Consider the following 19,107-nt stretch of genomic DNA (forward strand, 5'->3'; position numbering starts at 1 on the left):
TCATGGTTAGTGATTTCATCCCCCCAAAAATAAATAAATAGTGGTACTTTCAGAAATACTAAAAACCTGTAAGTCTTTCTCAATGTCAAAATATTTGTTATAACATTTACAAAGTTTATTTTAGTTTTTTCAGGATAACCAGGGTCTGTGAAACCAGATGAATGTGATAAAGCCCAAAAGTACACATTTCAGTTCAGAGATTTTTGAATGTGGTAATTTTTCTTAAATGATGTCTGCTATGGGTATCTTGAGTTTGTCTAACCAGTGAAAGGGGAGAGTCCTGTTTTGTGGACAGTTTTCTGTTTCATCAGGAAGCGCTGTGGTAATGCAGCAAGCGGTGACCTATCGCTCCAACATCCCACACAAAATGAACCCTTGTTAAATGCAACATAATGTGATAATGGTGCATTTATTTTATTCTAACATTGTATTTTATGATAATTCTTTAATTGTACAATATTAAAACTGGTGATTTCAAGTGCAGGCAAAACCATTGTATGTGATTGCATTTTTTTTTCTTGATCACAGATTAACGAATGGCCATTGGAGAGCTTTTGTGAAGAGCTTTGCAATGACCTTTTTAATCCATCGTGGGAGGTAAGGATTTGCTCGTTCATCATTGCTTGAACATTTAACCTGTAACTACTTTTGCACACTAACAGATGGCAGTGTTGCAAACTTGTCTGTAACAGACAGCAGTAAGATCGCATCAGCATTACAAATACTACTTTATATACATTTATGTACCAAGTCCTGTGTACGAGAGGTTAGTTATGTTTTCTCAAATCTGTAGATCAAAATAACCAGATAAAAAACCTGGTGATTTGCAGCTTTAATTCTGTCCTTACCTTGTTTTTAATTGTGTTTGTTGCATTATCCTTAGATTCGACATGGTGCAGGAACTGGACTCAGGGAGATACTGAAGTCTCATGGTATTGGTGGTGGAAAACTGATTGACAGCACTTTAGATGAGGTATGACATGCAAGATGGGGATTGCTATTAAATACGGTATTTAACATTATTTCTAGGTATTCTGTTCCTCTCGGAGAAGTCTGGTGCAAGTGTAACAATTAACATCTCTTGTGTCTTAATTAAAAAAGGATCTGTCGGAGCTACAACCTCAGGTGTGAGGCTGTAATAAACCATTTCCTTGCTTCTCATTTGCACATTTCTTTTTATTTTTTTGCTGCTGTTTTGTTTTTTTTAAGACTTTATTTTACTTTGGCTCTGGTGAATCTTGCCATAACCCTGCAAACACTTATGGTTTTGTCTCTCCCCATTTACAGAATTACAATATTACAGCAGGTAATGGGACCCTATTACCTGTCACCCAGTGTAATTTTTTTAATTTTTTTGTGGCAAAGAAAATGTACTTCACCCAAGTGAAACGAAAATTGAGTGTTATAAACAGGAATCTGAACTATTTAGCCTTAAACAGAAAGATCAATGTTTTTAAAATTCTAAAAATGAATAGCAAAGTCAACCCCAGTCAGTACTTCAAACTTGGCACAGCAACAGAGGACACATTTTGATGCTGAGTGGAGAGCGATTCAACACTGCGCTTTGGAGGCACTTTCACACAGAGGGTGGTGGGTGTACTGCTTAGATTGGCAAGCCAAGCTATTGCTTCTGATTTGGGAGCTTCAAGAGCTGTCTGCAGGCATCTGTTATGAATTTTTGTAATGTTCTTACAAAATTCCCCAAAATAAAACTTCTGATGCCTATGTAAATATATTTTAAGATGTCATTGGATTTTCAAGTATAATATGATACAATGACGCACTTGTCTTTCCTGTATGTTTGTTTTAAGTATTTAGTTTTAATAAGCAATGTATTTACGTGTTTCTCATCCCAGATGGAGCAGCAGCACCAGGAATGGTTAGAAGACCTCGTCATCAGACTTCTGTGCATCTTTGCACTTGATAGATTTGGAGACTTTGTTTCTGATGAGGTGAGACTTTAACCCTCACAGCAGGTGCATATACAGGCGTCTGCACTAAGTTGTATAACTCCTCAGGCAAAATCTAACGGTTCACTTTGACCTGTGACCTAACATGGCTGACTTTTTGGTTTCCGGATGATGAAGACCAAACACTGAAGCCCCTTTCACACTGGCACTCCTACCCGACCTGGATTCGGGTCGAGCGAGACAAAATGCATGACAGCCGTCCGTAAGCCGACAAAGTAACAAACAGCCCAGTCTGTATGAAGGTTTCACTGCAAGGAACATTTCTGTTTATTCTGTTTAGCCTTATTTTAGTTGATTTGACACACCATGAGCTAGTTTGCAGTAGGGATGAAGAAACATTTGCTCTAATCAACATTTGACGGTTCAATCCAGAGAAGCTTGGATGGAAGTGTCAGTAACAAGCTTCCAGGGCATTGATATGCCTGTTGTGTATTTGCTTCTGTCAGGCAGATCGACCCTGCTTCAAAAGGAAGATAAAATTGCGTTGCACTAAACCACCTGCTATTATTACTACTACCACTACCACCACCAATATAGGCTTTGGCTTTTTGGTATTCGTTGTGGTTCTGTATATTTACTTTTGATTTTTTTTTATATATATATATATATATAGGCATACTATTATATAATAATAATAATAATTTTATTTTATTTATTTATTTTTTTTAAATAGGTTGTGGCACCTGTACGAGAGACCTGTGCTCAAACCCTAGGCGTCGCGCTGAAGCACATGAACGAGCGTGGAGTTGAACACGCTGTAGATACCCTCCTGAAACTGTTAACAGAGGAACAGTGGGAGGTGAGGCATGGCGGGCTTCTTGGCATAAAATATGCCCTGGCTGTGCGACAGGTAACATAACATGTTCTTACATATTTGGAGTGCTTGTACGTGTTTTCTAGTTTCCAGTGGAAAGAATGACTAAGGTTATCTCCTTTGTTAAATCTTAATGGGGCTGCTCCAATGATAGATATATCCAGGAAGTTGTGCTGTTGCCTGGGAACACTGGGCTGCCAAAGAGGTGTTAAGTTAATGTTCAGCTGATTGTGGTTTGAGCTGGATATCACAGAAATGAAATATCTTGGTTTGACAGTTTAAAGTACCTTGAAGTATTAAAGTCACCCAAAGATTCCAATCTCTGTACTGTAATGCCATGAATAACCTCTTTGCCTTTTACAAACAAGTGTAACAATGCAATTTTCTGCAGTGGGTTGATACAGAATCGTGATTACCTTTACCCTTGCGTTACTCCACCAACGTTGCAGCTTTTGTTGTAGCACAATGTTTTAAACTAACTTTTCAGCACCACGATATGAGTAGCAGCAAATAATTCATAAACTGCTCTTGTTTGAAATTAAGAGTCCCTTACGACCATTAATGTACAGGGTGGATTGAAAGTCAAGTGGCCTCTTGTAATGTTCTTCAGGTGGAGCAGGTGTTCTTCTGCGGTTTATTTGATCTTGACAATTTAACCCTTCCGCAACTCAAATGGTTCCCAGAACTGCCTGTAGCAGTGAAACTTCATACATCAAGTGTCGGCTATGCACAGCACATGGTGGTTGTCCTATATCTCTTGATACCGATCATTAGCTACCTTCTCCCAGACAAATTTCCACAATAGCCGCAAAGTGTACAGGTGTCTTCTGTGTGTTTTATTTTATCTTCTGTTGTTGAGGGTGTGGATGAGTATTAGTATAATGACAAGTCGTTATAAAGTGTGTTTGCTGTGGGGAATGTGTGTGTGTGTGTGTGTGTGTGTGTTTCCAGGTGGTTTTAAAATATGTGTGTGTGATCCAGGTGGTTTTAAAATGTATTTAATTGATTTTTCTTCCAGGACCTGATTGGTGCGTTACTACCGAAAGTCTTGCCTGCAATCACGGAGGGGCTGCAGGACCTAGATGATGATGTCAGGGCAGTAGCCGCAGCAGCACTGATTCCAGTCGTGGACGGTCTTGTACATCTTCAAGCTATTAAGGTTAGCTTAATTCACACATCTTGGAGCATGTGATGTATACCAGGCAGCTTTTTTATTATAAATGTTCCAACTGATCTCTCTCAATTGATTGACACCAAAAATCCTTGAAACTTTTTTTATTTGCATTTACAGTGGGTTTGATTCCAGGATATGACTCCTCTCTTATTAAATGTATCAGAGGAGGAGATTACACATCCATGAAAAAATATCCGTATTACAACATTCAAAGTTGTAAAATCAACGGTTCCAACAGGTGTATCTAGGGAGGAGGTAGCCAATGCCTCCTGCAGGATGTATGTCTGTATTATACAGGATAAAGCCTGTACAGGCAAGCATTGAAAACAAAAATACTTTTGCTCATTGCTGTAAAATATATCAATACAACCTTAATACATTTGTAGTGCTGGGACAATTTTTTTTTAAGTATGAATTCTTTAATTTTGAATGATATGAAAACAATTATAATTGGTGATTACAGTAAAGAAATCTCTAATTGGTATTAAAGTAGAATCAATGGGGGTTTATTTCAGATATCGGTTTCCCTTTTGTATGATCTCTTTTTGGATGGTCATTTATTAATTCTGTTACAGGAACAACTACAAACGTATTCATGTACTGTGATACTTGAAATGTATTTGCTTACGATTGTAAGTCGCCCTGGATAAGGGCGTCTGCTAATAAATAAATAATAATAATAATTTTAAGCAATGTTTGTTTGAATAGTCAAATATTTGTTCTGGCACTAATACTGTACATTATGTAACGTACATAACATTTTTACAAATACATTACCTGGATAAACCCATTCACATTGAACATCTTGTTTACAAGAAGTCTTAAGACTATAACACCACAAAACGTATATTTAACATGTGTAACTGATTTTTATTTTTAGGGTTTTTATTTTAAATGGCAACCACCGGATATACTGTGCACTCCTAACCTATAGCTGGATTGCATTTGGCTATAAACTGTTAAACTCTTGATTTTTATATAACTATGTATAACTGTTCAGGTAGTGGAAGATTTGAGGAAAACTACATTGTGTTTTGTAGGTACCTTTCATTGTAAACACACTATGGGATGCCCTGCTGGAACTGGATGATCTCACAGCCTCAACAAACAGCATCATGACCCTGCTGTCCTCGCTACTAACGTACCCTCAGATTCGACAGTGCAGGTGAGTCCTGGTTCCTTATTTCTCATTCTGAATAATGGCTTTCAAATGAAAATTGATGTGGAGAGACTAGGCTCAATTTGCATTTGGTTGTTTGTGGTGTTTTTAAAGCTACATTCAGTAACTGCGTATGTACTGGTGTGTCGCTTAATCATATTATGTAATATGACAGGCTGTGCTTCTATATCCCTGCCAATCTGGTTATTTTCTGCTCTAGCTGGTTTTCACATTGCATTTATTTTCTCTGTGCCCCAAATCCCTGATGATTGGTGAAGTAGCTTGTCAAGAAGCCACTGTATTCTTCTTTTAAATCTGAAGTTTTTATCCTCAAAGTGCATCCACAACTAGCCAATACAAGAGCAGTCTGTTAGAAGTGTTTGTAGCAAAATACGCACAGCCAGTTAAATATCACCAATATTGCTTATCCCTTCGTTTGATTTCTGTGTAAAATAAGATGTCACAATACGATCTGTATCATGATATATATGTGATGCCATATGTATCACATATTTCTAGACACTAAGAAACTTGCCGTTTTGACTGAGGGTAAATTATCAGTGAGAAACCTTCGGCCCATTCATTTTGGGACGCCAGGGCACCGAAGGTTACACACATACTACTCACGCACCGTAAAAGCCACCTTAGGTTTTGTTTTGGGCCTATAGCTCCGTAGCAGCTAGACAGAAAGGAGCAGTATCGTTGGAAAGCTTAGAAGCTCAGCTGCACCCCCATGTTAATTTTATATTGAGGTTCAATGGTGTAGTGTGTGTGTGTGTGTGTGTGTGTTTGTTTTTTTTTTGTTTTTTTTGAGCCATCTACCACATATAGTATGCCTATTAAATTATGGTTTTTCATTAAACATACATAAATGAAAAACATGAAAAACAGGCGGAAATAGGTGTATAAAAAAAAAAAAGTACCTTTTTCTTCTGCTGCATGAAAAAACTTCACGTCAGGCAATGGCAAAAGCAATGGAGAGGTTTTTTTTTTATATGCAAAAGTGCCTTTTCTTTTGCCATTCCCCCCTAAAAATTTTGGAATCCCCCCTCCCCCATTGGCTGCACTATAGGGGGGAAATCCCCCCAGCACACAAATGAAATTCAAGCCCTGAATTAGGTATTTAAGTGCATATGCTTCAGTCATAGTCACTCAAGCGTGTCATGCTCAAGGATGAATGATCAAGTGATTATAAAGAAACCAAAAACATTTTGTCAATATCCGTTTTATATACCTTATTTTTTTTTCAAAAATAAATGTTATAATAGTGGTAAGTTTCTTTTGTTGCTCGTTATATTAAAAAACTACGGGACCAACACAGCAGCTCGAGCCTCTATTTATTTAAAAGTAAACAAACCAGATCATGCACGCGCACACATAGTGATCTCTATGGAAGGCTATCTGGGTCAAAAGCGCATTCTGCTGCTTTAGAGCGAGCCAGAATCTCATGGGACAGAAATTCAGAAAAAAGGCAAGCCCGTCATTCTGAAATGTCTGCTTAAACAGTGTCCAACTTGCTGGAATTGTTGTGTAGTGATTTTTATATAGATTTTATATATTATATATTTTTTGTTGTGACTTTGTTATGGAATGTAGTAAGAGAACCAAAAAGGTTATCTTTTTTTTTTTTCTTCCCCTTCATTTTATAACACCATTTCCACGTTTTATTTGAAGTGTTTGAAGTTAAATACAGTAACCACAATACTATAGCAACTAGTCTCCGTTTTGAATGACGAGTTGAAATCAAACAACTGCACTCAGTCTGATTAGTTTCAGCAACTTTGGGCGACGGGGACGGCTGGGCTTCGGGAAATATTCCATGAGAATTAAAGCCCTGGTTATATTGAAACTCTAGTACATTACAAGCTCAGAGGGAACGTGATGCGGCACTTCATGTCCCGCTACAAAATGAATCAGCTGCTGCTACAGTACGGTAGTAAGTATTTTACACTTTACATGTAGTAATGTCAATGCCATGAAATAATGTACCTTGTATAATTATTATAAATAACAAATGATTGCCCTACGTATCTCTACCTCTTCTGTTAATATAGCAGTCTCCTGTGTCGTGAAGCATGGTTTACGTATTCTCTCGGCGAGTGGCCTACCACTTGCTGTTCTGACTTGCGCTGGTTGTTCTTGCTCTGTGCTACTGCCGCTCGACATGATCGCCACTTCAACATTCAAAACGGAGCCTTGCGGTGACGCAAGCGCATTCTGTCTCTTAAAGGGATTGTTGCCTGGCCCTGATTGGATAGCAGATTCCCCAACCTACTCAGCATTGATTGGCTGGGCGCTGTCACTGCGCCACTAAACACACTTGCGCTGGGTTTTTATTTTGATCAGAATCGCACTTTGAGAAGCCACGCCCTATGGGGCAGACATGTTTGACTTTAACCACTGCGTCTGTGATTGCACTCGTTTCATCAGAATCGAGCCTGTTGTGTCGTGTAGTGACTACATCCTTTACACAGTAAAGCAATCCATTTTCAGGTTTCAGAACTTTGTTTTGAAATTGATCAATTCTATATTTACTGCTATGCTTGTGGTTTCACTACCATAAACCTCTGAACATTGGGATCTTATTGTTCAAAAGTGACTGTACTGTAATAGCAGCCTGTGTGAGGAATACTTTTTGTTTTTAATACAGACGTTAAATAGTCTACAACGTTGTCTAATTGTTTAAGTCCTTAACAAGGTTTCTATTTATTTTCCATGATCTGCATTTATTTAACGCACTCAAACGGTGAATTATTTTCAGCGATTCAACCCTTCTCGTCGTTTATCCCTTGCAGAATACCCCGCCTCATTTATAAGCCAGCTACAGAAACTGTGCCCCCCCCCCCCCCCCCCCCACACACACACTTTTGAAATCAAAATTACGCCACTGCCTGTACTGACCATTAAAGTTTCACATTTTCCCCTCAAATATGTAAGCTTAATACTCTACTGCCAAATGCATTTTTTGCATTTTGCATACAGCACTTAATTCTGCGTTTTATTCTTTTGATTCTGTCCGTGTTCTCATTAACACGGATTCCATAGGGCCCTATAAGACCTGAAAAAAGTCAATGCGACGGAACCAGAAGCCAGAGTGGGAAGTTTTGTATGCTGGAAACGAGTGAAGTTTGGCCTGAGTGAAGATATACCAAAGAGAATATAATATCTTTGGAAATACACAACAATGCAGGAAGTTGGTCCATCCTTAATTTATGCACAACGTCTTTAGAGTGATCACGTGGGAGAACAGGTCAGGTTTCCTTAAAGGGGAAAACCATACATATAGAAAGGGAAACGTATCTATGCGGAAAACATGCAAAAATAATTTGATAAATATATTTTACTGTTAAGTTGCGTTTTAAATATATAATACAAATATTTTTAATCCATTGTATTTTTATCGTTTTAAACCCTTAAAGACCTAATTTTTTACAGAGAGAAATCGGAGAATTAGCTGCGTGACGGATGCAAATATCCTTATGTTAATGCTTTGCAAGAATGCGGTAAAAATGATGGTTTACCTGGAGATGTTGGAGTCTCTTAAGTTTGATATTTATAATAAAAACTTGCGAAAGTTAGTAAACTGGTTGTTTTGAAAAATGTGCGCATTTTAGACTTCGAGGGAATGCTGATCACGATACATGTGACATTATGATGACTATTTTGGTCAAATACAAAAGTGAGATAGGGACAGCATGTGTTCATAACTATAATACACTGCAGTGAACTTTGTGATGTTGGTATTTTATCACAATACAAATTATACTTTTCTCTGATACAGTATCATGTAAAGAGAGAATCACAATTCCTAAATATATGCTGAATCATTACTCTCCTAAAAATGATAGTGGATAAACCAACATACATCCTGGCAAACAGACTTGTTCAAAATATCATCTGAAACAATGGTGGCACTTTGATTGGCTTCTAATCATGTCCGTCATAAGGGGCAGCATTTGGTTGGAACACATTCATGGTGTAGTTGAGTAGCTGAATGACCCGCCCAGGAAACACAAGCTGTTAACAAAGAAGTACATCTGAGCTTTGTAGCCTGTGTTATTGATGGTACCGTATTTTTCTCTTTGTAGCATTCAGCAGTCCCTCACAGTCCTTGTCCCACGTGTTTGGCCATTTCTCCGCCATACTATCTCATCTGTACGCAAAGCAGCGCTGGAAACTTTATTCACCCTTTTATCGAAAGAGGATCAAGTAAGTTGTACTACTACTGTAATTCTGCATTTGCCTGTACATACTTTAAAAAAAAAAAAAAAAAAAAAAAAAAAAACTGCTGAGCAAAATAACAATTTGATAATGTTTATTTGCTTTATTTATTTCAGAGCTGTGCTACATGGCTCACCCCTATTTTACAAGACCTGCTAAGGCATATCTTCCAATCCTGCATTTTGGAAAGCAGCCAAGAAATCCTGGATCTCATTCAAAGGGTGTGTTCTCAATTTTAAAATATACTGAAAATGTTTTATTAACAATTACTGATTTTATTTTCAAAAGCTGTGTGGTCAACAATTGGTAATAATACTGTCTGCTGCATAACACGTTTCAAGACAACGTTCTGAAAACTGCAATACATACATAGCTATTCCAGGTCAACATTACATTTCCTTTAAACTGATGTGGTGGTTTCTGCATTTCCTGAGCTGCCTTAACAGTGCCTCCATTGTGACATTCTGCATACAACTCAAAGCAAAGGCATACTGTAGTTTGATTTGCTTATGTTTTAAATTTGCGTACCTTGCCCCGCATGTTTCGGTTGTTTCCCCAGGTGTGGACGGAGTTGATCCGCCAGGCTCCGCTCCAGTATGTGGTAGCTGCTGCCTGCCCATGGATGGGAGCTTGGCTGTGTTTAATGATGCAGCCTTCCCACATGCCAATTGATTTAAACATGCTGCTTGAGGTCAAAGCCAGATCAAAGGTAATAAACACAATACATACGGACACATTACAGGTGTATTTTTAAAAAAGATGTTGAAATATTAGCTTTAAATGGCTTGCTTATCATTTTCATTGCTACACTGCAGTATAGAGCAGTTTTGATCCACAAGTGTTAAGTGCCCCCCACCCCATTATTATTATTATTATTATTCATTTCTTAGCAGACGCCCTTATCCAGGGCAACTTACAATTGTTACAAGATATCACATTATACATTATTTCACATTATACAGTTATCACATTATTTTTTTTACATACAATTGCCCATTTATACAGTTGGGTTTTTACTGGAGCAATCTAGGTAAAGTACCTTGCTCAAGGGTACAACAGCAGTGTCCCCCCACTGGGGATTGAACCCACAACCCTCCGGTCAAGAGTCCAGTGCCCTAACCACTGCTCCACAAATGCATTCTGTTTGAGGGAGGGTCTCTTTCAAACACAGTATTGAACTTGATGTGTTACGAGACACCAAACAAGTGGTGTGGACCAACCTGGTTAAGCTTGATCTATATTGTTGTACCTTCAATTTTCAAAATGAAGAAAATGTATTTTAAGTAAAGTTGCTGCTATTGGGGAGGCAGTGAGATGGAAGTTAATAAAGGGTAGGAATGTGGATTTTAAATCTCTAGAGAACTCTTTCTTAATCAGGAGGTTTGAAGTTACCAGTACTTGAAGATGATTGTTTGCCAGAACAGAAGCCATCTGAACCAATCTGAATCATTTGTCCTGCTGTACATGACTGCTGTCAGCAATTTAAAGCTAGATTTGTGTCTGTCACTTAAGTTTTTTTGCATACATCTAGAGACAAGCTTTAACGTTTACTGTTTTTATATTGTGATTTTATTTAGTTAGGACCTTTAGTGTGAGTTTTGTGATATTGGGGATGTAAGAGACATCCTGATTTACAGATTACATTTTTACATGTGAATGTACAGTCTGTCTCAATTGTCTTTTTCTGTTTATTTTATATGATTTATAATTCTGTATTTATCTCCCTGACTGTTTATTTTAATAGGAAAAAACTTGTGGGAAACCGCGTCAAGGGCCGAACCAGGTAAAAGAGGTGATCCAAGAATATATAGCGGGTGCAGACACAATAACTGAAGACTCGGCTACCAGGGATTATTTTGTTATGCGAGCTCGTATGATGGCAGCAAAGTGAGTTTCAGATTTGTATTTTGTTTTGAACTCCACTGTGAAACCCACTGTTATTGAGAAATGCAGCACAAATTCAAGGTATGCCAAAGGGCTTTGTACATATATATTGCAGATTATAATAGGAACACTATATATTCTGTTAAATTTGGTAAATGCTTGAACTGTAGGATTAACCTGTTTGTTGTTTTTAACTTATTTTAAATCTTTGGAGCTAATAAAAAAAACCCATCATGAGAAGCTGTTTAGTTAAATAGCTATGAAATAAAATTGTGTTACAATGAACACATACATGAGCACAAATACCAACGTCTGTTTGACAACGTGCATATTTTGACTGATTAAACTGTGAGGATCAATTTTAAAAGTTTACCACTTGAAATGTTTAAACTCAACTACTAACACCTCTGTAGCTTTTTCAAACTGTTTGACTACTCAAAAGGGATCTCCTCGTTATATATTTGTTGATTTCAATTCTTCAAGACATGTACAAACCTATTCCACTACACACACCAGCAATGCAATGATGTGTTATTTTGTTTTATATCCCATTGCAAAATGTACAGTGTTCATTTGCCGCCAAAGATATGAAAAATCAGCATTTTGAAACCATTATTTAAATTTATATTCTTCACTTAATCAGCCATACGTGAACTGGCCTATAAAAGACTTAATAGCTTCAGATAATGCTTTATGTTACTAAATAAGCACATCCATTGTATATGTTTTTTGTAAAAGTATCTTGGTTTCTCTAGATATCTGAAGTGCAGTGGTGCCCCAGATGTTCTCCTCAAGTACTGCTCTGCGTGCTGAATGTTTTTCTTTTTGTTTTGCTATTATTGAAGTCAAATTTGAATCTGTTCTGTTCGTCTCCTGAAGGTTACTGGGGGCCCTTTGTCGCTGTATGTGTGACCCCGTTGTTAATGCCCTGAGCCAGGAAATCAAGCCCTCGGAATCACTGGCACAGCTGCTGCTGTTTCACTTGAACTCTAAATCGGCCCTGCAGCGGATTGCTGTAGCATTAGTACTTTGTGAGTGGGCAGTACTGCACAAGGTGAGGCAACAGTTCATTGTGAATATAGCCTTTTTAGGGAAATGGGTATGCGTTTAGTCGCTATAAGAATATCATTTCCTGTTTTATGCTATAAATCTCCGGAAGGCTGGAATTATCAGGTCTGCCATCTGCAAGCATAAAGAGGCTTTGCTCTGGGTTGATGAAATCAACTTTTTAAATGTTATTGTGTGTTCGATCACAGGATTGGTGTTGCATTATTTTGTCACGCATCCAATTAAACATGCAGAAAGGAAAACGTTATCACAAAAAATCTCCATGGCAACCTCAGTCAGACAGGACACATGAATAGCCCCAACCCCCTTTGTCAATATGTAACATTTTGTTATCAAGAAATGATCGGTGAAGCAAGATGGTAATTGGCAATTTCGTTGACTGTGAATTAATGATAAATTCATTCATTTTTATAATAAGCTTCTTTTGTAATTTCAGATGTTTATTGACCTTTAGGAATTATCAAAGCGCACCAGCAAAACAATAATTGTTTTAAATGTACAATGTAAGATGTGAGTCCAAAATATGGTATTAAATACAGTACTCATTTTAATCAATATTACTAAATGATCTGCACCATTTATGCAGAATACTGTGACTGTGGTACAATAGTGTATTTGCTATCAAATTGTGTTGAATATTTGCATAGCTTTGTCATACATTAATTATGGGGGCATTTATGTAGGGACATTTATTTAAGGTAAAACTTTTGGCAGAGTAAAGCAGACAGACATTTTGGCTAGTTTCTTTAAGGTGCTTGATGCTATTTTATTTGAAGTATAAACTGTTGAAGTATAAGTTCAAATGTATGTGAAGTTTTGACTTTAACTATATTGTATATGTGCAGTTTGCTTATTACATATCAAGTAAACATAGAGGGAGATACAAAAACTGTAAGAGCACCCAAGGTGAACAATATCCATACGACTTCTCGATTTTCCTTGGCAGAACTCTTATGAGTACCTTTTTTGTGCCAGTTTTGCAAGCAGTAGCCAAGATTTCCATCTCCTGTTCTGGCGCCAGCCCGAGGCATGGGTGCACTCAAGTACAGCTGCACACCTTCTTGTGTGTTATTTATTGCTCCCTTCCACAGTATTGCCTGCCTGCTGTTAATACATAATATATATTAAAAAATGATATACATATATATTTACCGTCTCGCCAGAATTTGCGCGATAGTTTTCAAAATATGGCAAATGAAAAAGAGCTCAGTGTGATTTGTGAGATTTTATAGTGTGTGACTAAGTATGTGAACTTGCCTCGTGCACTGAATGTGTGCATGCCACAGGGCTCCCCTGGGTCCTAAGCCCTGCCAGGTACAGACAGGGACTGCAGTAACCACACCGGCCATGAATTTTGCAGACATTAAAGGTTTGCTGACTTTAAGAGGGTTTAACAGTAAAGTTTTGAGCAAAATATAGGAGAGAATACTGTCCCGCTGTTATGTGTAATAGAGTCCCCTGGCAGTATTTGGCATTTAATGCAGGCAGGCCCGCAGGCTTCCGGCCAGTCTCCGGGGGTCTCTGGTGAGCTGAGGTCACCCTTGCCGACCTAGACTTTCCGCACCCTGGCGGCGCTCGGCCAATTTCTTGCAAGAATGACATTGTTCAGACTCTCTTACCCTTTGGCCAAACCAATGACTCAGACGACACACTTTGTGTCTTTATAGTTGGTACACAGCTGTATTTTCTGATTCTTTCAAAGTTCCATTACACGGTGTCACGTGAACCTCAACTACTTAAGTATCGCATAGTTTTAACCTCGGGCCATATTAATGATGCAGACCACTTGCTTTCAGACAGTGTATTTGCAGCTGCTACACTGCTGTTTTCTATTCTCAGGTGGTGTCAAGTAGAACTTCAGCATTTTACTTGTTTAAACCTCTGGGCTATCAATGATTCTGCTTTTTCACATATCCATTGTACTTTTACAAACCATTGAATGTGATATTGCAGTAAGGCTGATGCGATGTATCGATGCATCGTATCGTTTGACAACTATCGATTAGTCAAGCAAGTGTATCGTTTTTGTGTAAAGGTTTTTAACAAAGGAAAATTGAGTTATTAAATTTGGAATCGGCAGTTATTTTTTGCATTAAGCGCAGAGCTTCTCTGCACCCCTCAGGTCTGACTCTCTGAATCTGCATGTGATTGAGTTCACCTTCTCCTCACTGCCCTGCCCCCTGTGAGTGTTTACTGATGGGATTGGATCTGTGCATGAGTCTTCAAAGTAACAGAGCAAGTTAAGAGCATTGTGCTAGAATTACAAATACTGTATCGACCTGAGCTACAATGCCTTTCGATGTTTGATAATTATTTTCTAAAGGAAGACGGCAAGAAAGAAAAGTAAAGAAAGCAATGTTTGGGATACTCCGGTAACGCAACTAATTTGGGTGACCATTTAATGAGATGCAGAAGTTGCGCTAGCCTTTAAAAATGTGCATTTGTAAAAAGCATACCATCTCAAAATCTGCTTTTTTACATATTGCATCAACATTGTTATATTCTTTTTCCAGTGTAACTATTTCAGATTAATGACGTTAACATGCAAAGCAGTACACAGTATAAATAAAGGTACCGGTAGTAGAAATAGACATAACGATTTCTTTGGAAAATCCCACCGTTCACGACGTAAAAATCAAGTGTTGTTGAACATGTGTCTCTGCAAGTAGAAGCTTCCATTGAAATTGTCATGTTTTAAGATTTGTTCTCAATGTCTTTACCTGGTTAAATAAAGGTTTAAATTGAAGATGATCCTCACGTAAACGACAGCGTTTGCTGGTCTGCCCTCTGTTCTGACGGCTAAAACTGTTCTGCTGGTACACCTCATGGGATTTTTTTTTTTTCTTTTAAGAGGATGCAGGGAGCAGTGGAAGCATTTTTACACGTTGCATTGCATAAAACTACTTTGTAATATAAACAAAATTATTGGATAGGGATAAAAAAGGGAAATGTCTTGCATCGGCATTTTAAAAACGCACTGCTGTTATTGTTTTGCTTTTTCTTAATGTCCAGCATAGTTTTTCTCTTGATTGGTTGTTACTCTGACTGGTTATGGATTTAAACAACTTTTTATTTTTATTTTGCTTTGACCCTCAACTGGTACAAATCAACACGAATAAAATTGATATAATCAATTTTAATATGCATACGTTTTTAAAGTGTTACTTGCAGCGTTACACAGTAATCCACAGCTCCACATGTATTGCGTTTTTTTAACCCTTTCATAACGTCGATGCATCAGCTTTTTTGGAGAACGATATATAGATCGTAAAAAATTAGCCATCGCCCCAGCCTTATGGCAGTGCCATTAGATTAAGCACTCAACGATTCTAAACTTTTATCTCTTTCCAGGACTGTAAAGCAGTGTCTAGTGCAGTGCAGCCACGGTTGCTGGCTATTCTATCTGAGCATCTGTATTATGATGAGATAGCAATTCCTTTTACTCGAATGCAGAATGAATGCAAACAACTGATGGCTCTGCTAGCAGAAGCAAATATTGACGTCAGCAACAGAGTAAACTGCAGCGTGTTTACAATAGATCAAGCTAATGAGCTGGTAAGTGGCAAAGGAGAGACGAGGTCAGGTGTTTTCTTAATGAATGTTCATTCACATTATTCAGTGGGCAGTGGCATGGTATTAGACATGCATAATTGCTTCTCTGCTGTTAGTATTTAAACTGCACATCAAACCCAAAAATGTCAAGATGAATTTATTGTATGTCTCTGTCTTACTAGGTGGCAGCATAATTTTGAATTAAGCATAATGTGTTTCTTAGCTGCTGGCCATAAAAAATAACAATATTAAAGCAAAGAGGATAATTGATGTAGCCCAGTAAATAGTGTTTCTGATTGACTGATGTCTATGACATTGTAACACACTTTTTTTTGTGCAAGTGTTTAAGCCCTCCTGCTTTAATGTGCAATACAAACCACATCCCTGACATGCTCTGTTTAATATACAGAGTGCTCTATACATCAGGCATCAGCTTGTTGCTTTGTTGCTGATGTGTTACAAGGAGCCATGAGCCATGCTGAAGGAATTGAGCCACTAATATTACCTTGTTTGTATGCACACCCCAAACTGATTCAAGCTACCTATTGATCGATCATTGAAACAAACTTCTTTGTAACACAGTTTCCTATGAAGAAATGATCAGTGAAGCAAGATTGTTATCTTGGTAAGAGAAATAATGTATGTGGCATGCAACTGTTGTAAATGCTCCTCCTCTTTACTGCAGGTCACTACCATCTTCAGTGAATCCACAACAGCAATAAACCTTAAGTCAAAACCATTTGAGCAGCTAGATGGTAAAAAGCAGCAAGTTCAGATGACTGTAATGGAGACCAATCAGGAGTGGCAGATGCTCCACCTGAGAGTTCACATGTTCACTGCCTGCGCTATTGTGAACTTGCAGCTGCTTCCAGACAAGCTGAACCCTGTCATCAAGCCGCTGATGGAGGCGGTGAAGAAAGAAGACAACACGCTGGTGCAGAGCTATGCTGCCACCTTCATCGCCAGGCTGCTACAGCAGTGTATCCCCAGGACTCCCTGTCCCAACCCCAAAATCTTGAAGAACCTGTGCAGCTCTGTGTGTGTGGATCCACTGGTCACCCCCACTGCTGGCTGCCCTGTTCCAGCACCCATCAGTCAGGAAAACTCGAAAGGTAATCCAGTGAAAGCAACATTGTTAAATACCATGTTATAAAAGGGCTTGTAACCAGGAGGTCCCCGGTTCAAATCCCACCTCAGCCACTGACTCATTGTGTGACCCTGAGCAAGTTACTTAACCTCCTTGTGCTCCGTCTTTCGGGTGAGACGTAGTTGTAAGTGACTCTGCAGCTGATGCATAGTTCACACACCCTAGTCTCTGTAAGTCGCCTTGGATAAAGGCATCTGCTAAATAAATAATAATAATAATAATAATAATAATAATAATAATAATAATAATAATAATAATATAAGACAAAAAAAGTCTCTCAAACTAAGGTGGTAAGGCAAACATTTAAACATCTTTGTGTTTTATTTTTAGCAAGATTTATTTTCTTGGCTTTGGTAATTTCTAAAGGGCTATCCATCCTGTGTTGTTCAATTGATCTGGACGGCAGAAGATGCACTCTTCCCTATCCATTTAAAGTTTTTCAGGGGTAGCAACAGTGGCTAAACTGCGGTCCGATAGAGATGGATCACTGATTTGTTTTCTGAAGCGTTTTAGCAGAGCCCTCTGCTAATCCATAACCTCAATTTTTACCATTTCTGGTAAGCCTGAAAAAACACACCCATTCTAATTTCCATGATTTAAAAATGTCCATTTCATTCCAGTATATTGCATAGCCTGTAATAGGATATGCTTGGGTAATTGAGTTATATATTTTTTTTTTTCACTGGATGGTGGCATATTTAATTATGCACCATGCATGCATCACAGATACAGTAGATACAGTAGACGCATGTAGAAGATTTACAGGAATTGATGACATATTGATTTACTTCATCGCTTCTGTGATGAAAGGAAAATGACTATCAAGCTGGGGTACTGAACTACACATTTTAAATCCCATTTGCTTTACATATTTTAGTGACGCTGTAAACAAACAGCAGAAGCTATTGTACAATATTAGAATTTCCATTGCAAGCATCGTTAATATGGATCTGTAACGAGGCAATTTATAGGAGGTGCTTTTTATTTATTTATTTTTTTTCAATTGAATCTGCCAAAAGGTAAATTGAATGCTTCAGATAAGGTTTTTGGAGGTAATCATGCTAATGCAAGAGGCTTAATATAACATGATTTTATAGTAATAAATAAACATTTTGAGTTTTGTATAACCTTTTAAAAACCTGGATTTGCATCGGTGTACTTAATTGGAGTAACAGAAGGGTGCTGTACAAGTTTGCGTATTGTTCTTGAAGCCTCTGTAGTAATAAATACTAAGGACATTGCTAATTCTAAACACAGATGTTACTGTCGCTCTCTAGGCAAACTGTGAAAGTACTTGAGGGAATAATGAGATTCTGATTTTGAAATGGATATTCTTAGCAGAGGTCCTTCGCTGTGACAAATCTAAATTGACATTTGGTGACTGCTTTGTAGAGAAACACAATAAATTACTTTTAGCACTGACTCAAAGTTGCTGCAAATTTGGTGCATAAGGGATTTGTGTGTGTGTGTGTTTTTTTTTTCTTCCTTTTAGCCATTTCAGGTTTTACTCTGGTAATTGGATATAGTTAATGAATATATAGCAAACTTAGTTGTGTAATTGGGCTCTGTATAAAACCTGGAGAGGCTCATAATTCTGTGCAAAGGAATACAAATTGTAGAACACCAATGGATGTTTTTATTTTTGTATTTTTTTGAAGGAGTCAACTCTGAAAAAGATGGCATGCACCATACAGTTAACAAGACGAAAGGAATTATAACTTTATACCGGCACCAGAAAGCCGCCTTTGCGGTTACCAGCAGACGAGGTCCTACTCCCAAAGCTCTCAAAAGCCAGACTACAGACCTTCCTGCTGGTAGCAACGCCTCTGGAGAAATCGATGAGGTAAACCAACACCTGCTATGCAGATGTACTGGGTCTTCAAAAGGAATTAACCCTTTTATGTGTGTCATAAAAACAGCAGTAGTGAGGATACAGTGGAGTTGCCTCTACCTACAGGGGCGTTGACCTAATCAGATTAAGCTCATGGTAAAACTGCTGTGCAATGGGAGTTATTTCAGTCCATGGCTGTCAATTGGTTTAAGTTGTTGAGAGTATCAGAATCTGAGGATATATCATTTGTTTGCCTGTCAGTATCAATCAAATTTCTTTATGTATTT

The 19,107-nt window shown here is 38.0% G+C and overlaps 1 protein-coding gene across 3 annotated transcripts in view; it reads left to right on the top strand.

Moving 5' to 3' along the window:
• Positions 1-19,107, top strand: part of LOC117418250 (TATA-binding protein-associated factor 172-like) — a 44,905-nt gene that overhangs the window by 10,620 nt on the left and 15,178 nt on the right. For 2 of the 3 annotated variants that reach the window (XM_034031075.3, XM_034031076.3), the window contains exons 8-21: positions 529-597; positions 884-973; positions 1,857-1,952; positions 2,644-2,820; positions 3,803-3,943; positions 4,999-5,123; positions 9,206-9,326; positions 9,455-9,559; positions 9,898-10,047; positions 11,083-11,225; positions 12,102-12,276; positions 15,642-15,845; positions 16,528-16,954; positions 18,648-18,832. In XM_034031075.3, coding sequence (XP_033886966.3) covers positions 529-597; positions 884-973; positions 1,857-1,952; positions 2,644-2,820; positions 3,803-3,943; positions 4,999-5,123; positions 9,206-9,326; positions 9,455-9,559; positions 9,898-10,047; positions 11,083-11,225; positions 12,102-12,276; positions 15,642-15,845; positions 16,528-16,954; positions 18,648-18,832 — 2,208 coding nt within the window. Of the gene's footprint in view, positions 1-526; positions 598-883; positions 974-1,856; positions 1,953-2,643; positions 2,821-3,802; positions 3,944-4,998; positions 5,124-9,205; positions 9,327-9,454; positions 9,560-9,897; positions 10,048-11,082; positions 11,226-12,101; positions 12,277-15,641; positions 15,846-16,527; positions 16,955-18,647; positions 18,833-19,107 lie in introns of all 3 variants that reach the window. The other variant, XM_059035798.1, reaches the window with a different exon arrangement.

The sequence above is a fragment of the Acipenser ruthenus genome, chromosome 13 (genome assembly GCF_902713425.1).
Source record: "Acipenser ruthenus chromosome 13, fAciRut3.2 maternal haplotype, whole genome shotgun sequence".
NCBI classification, from domain to species: Eukaryota; Metazoa; Chordata; class Actinopteri; order Acipenseriformes; family Acipenseridae; genus Acipenser; species Acipenser ruthenus.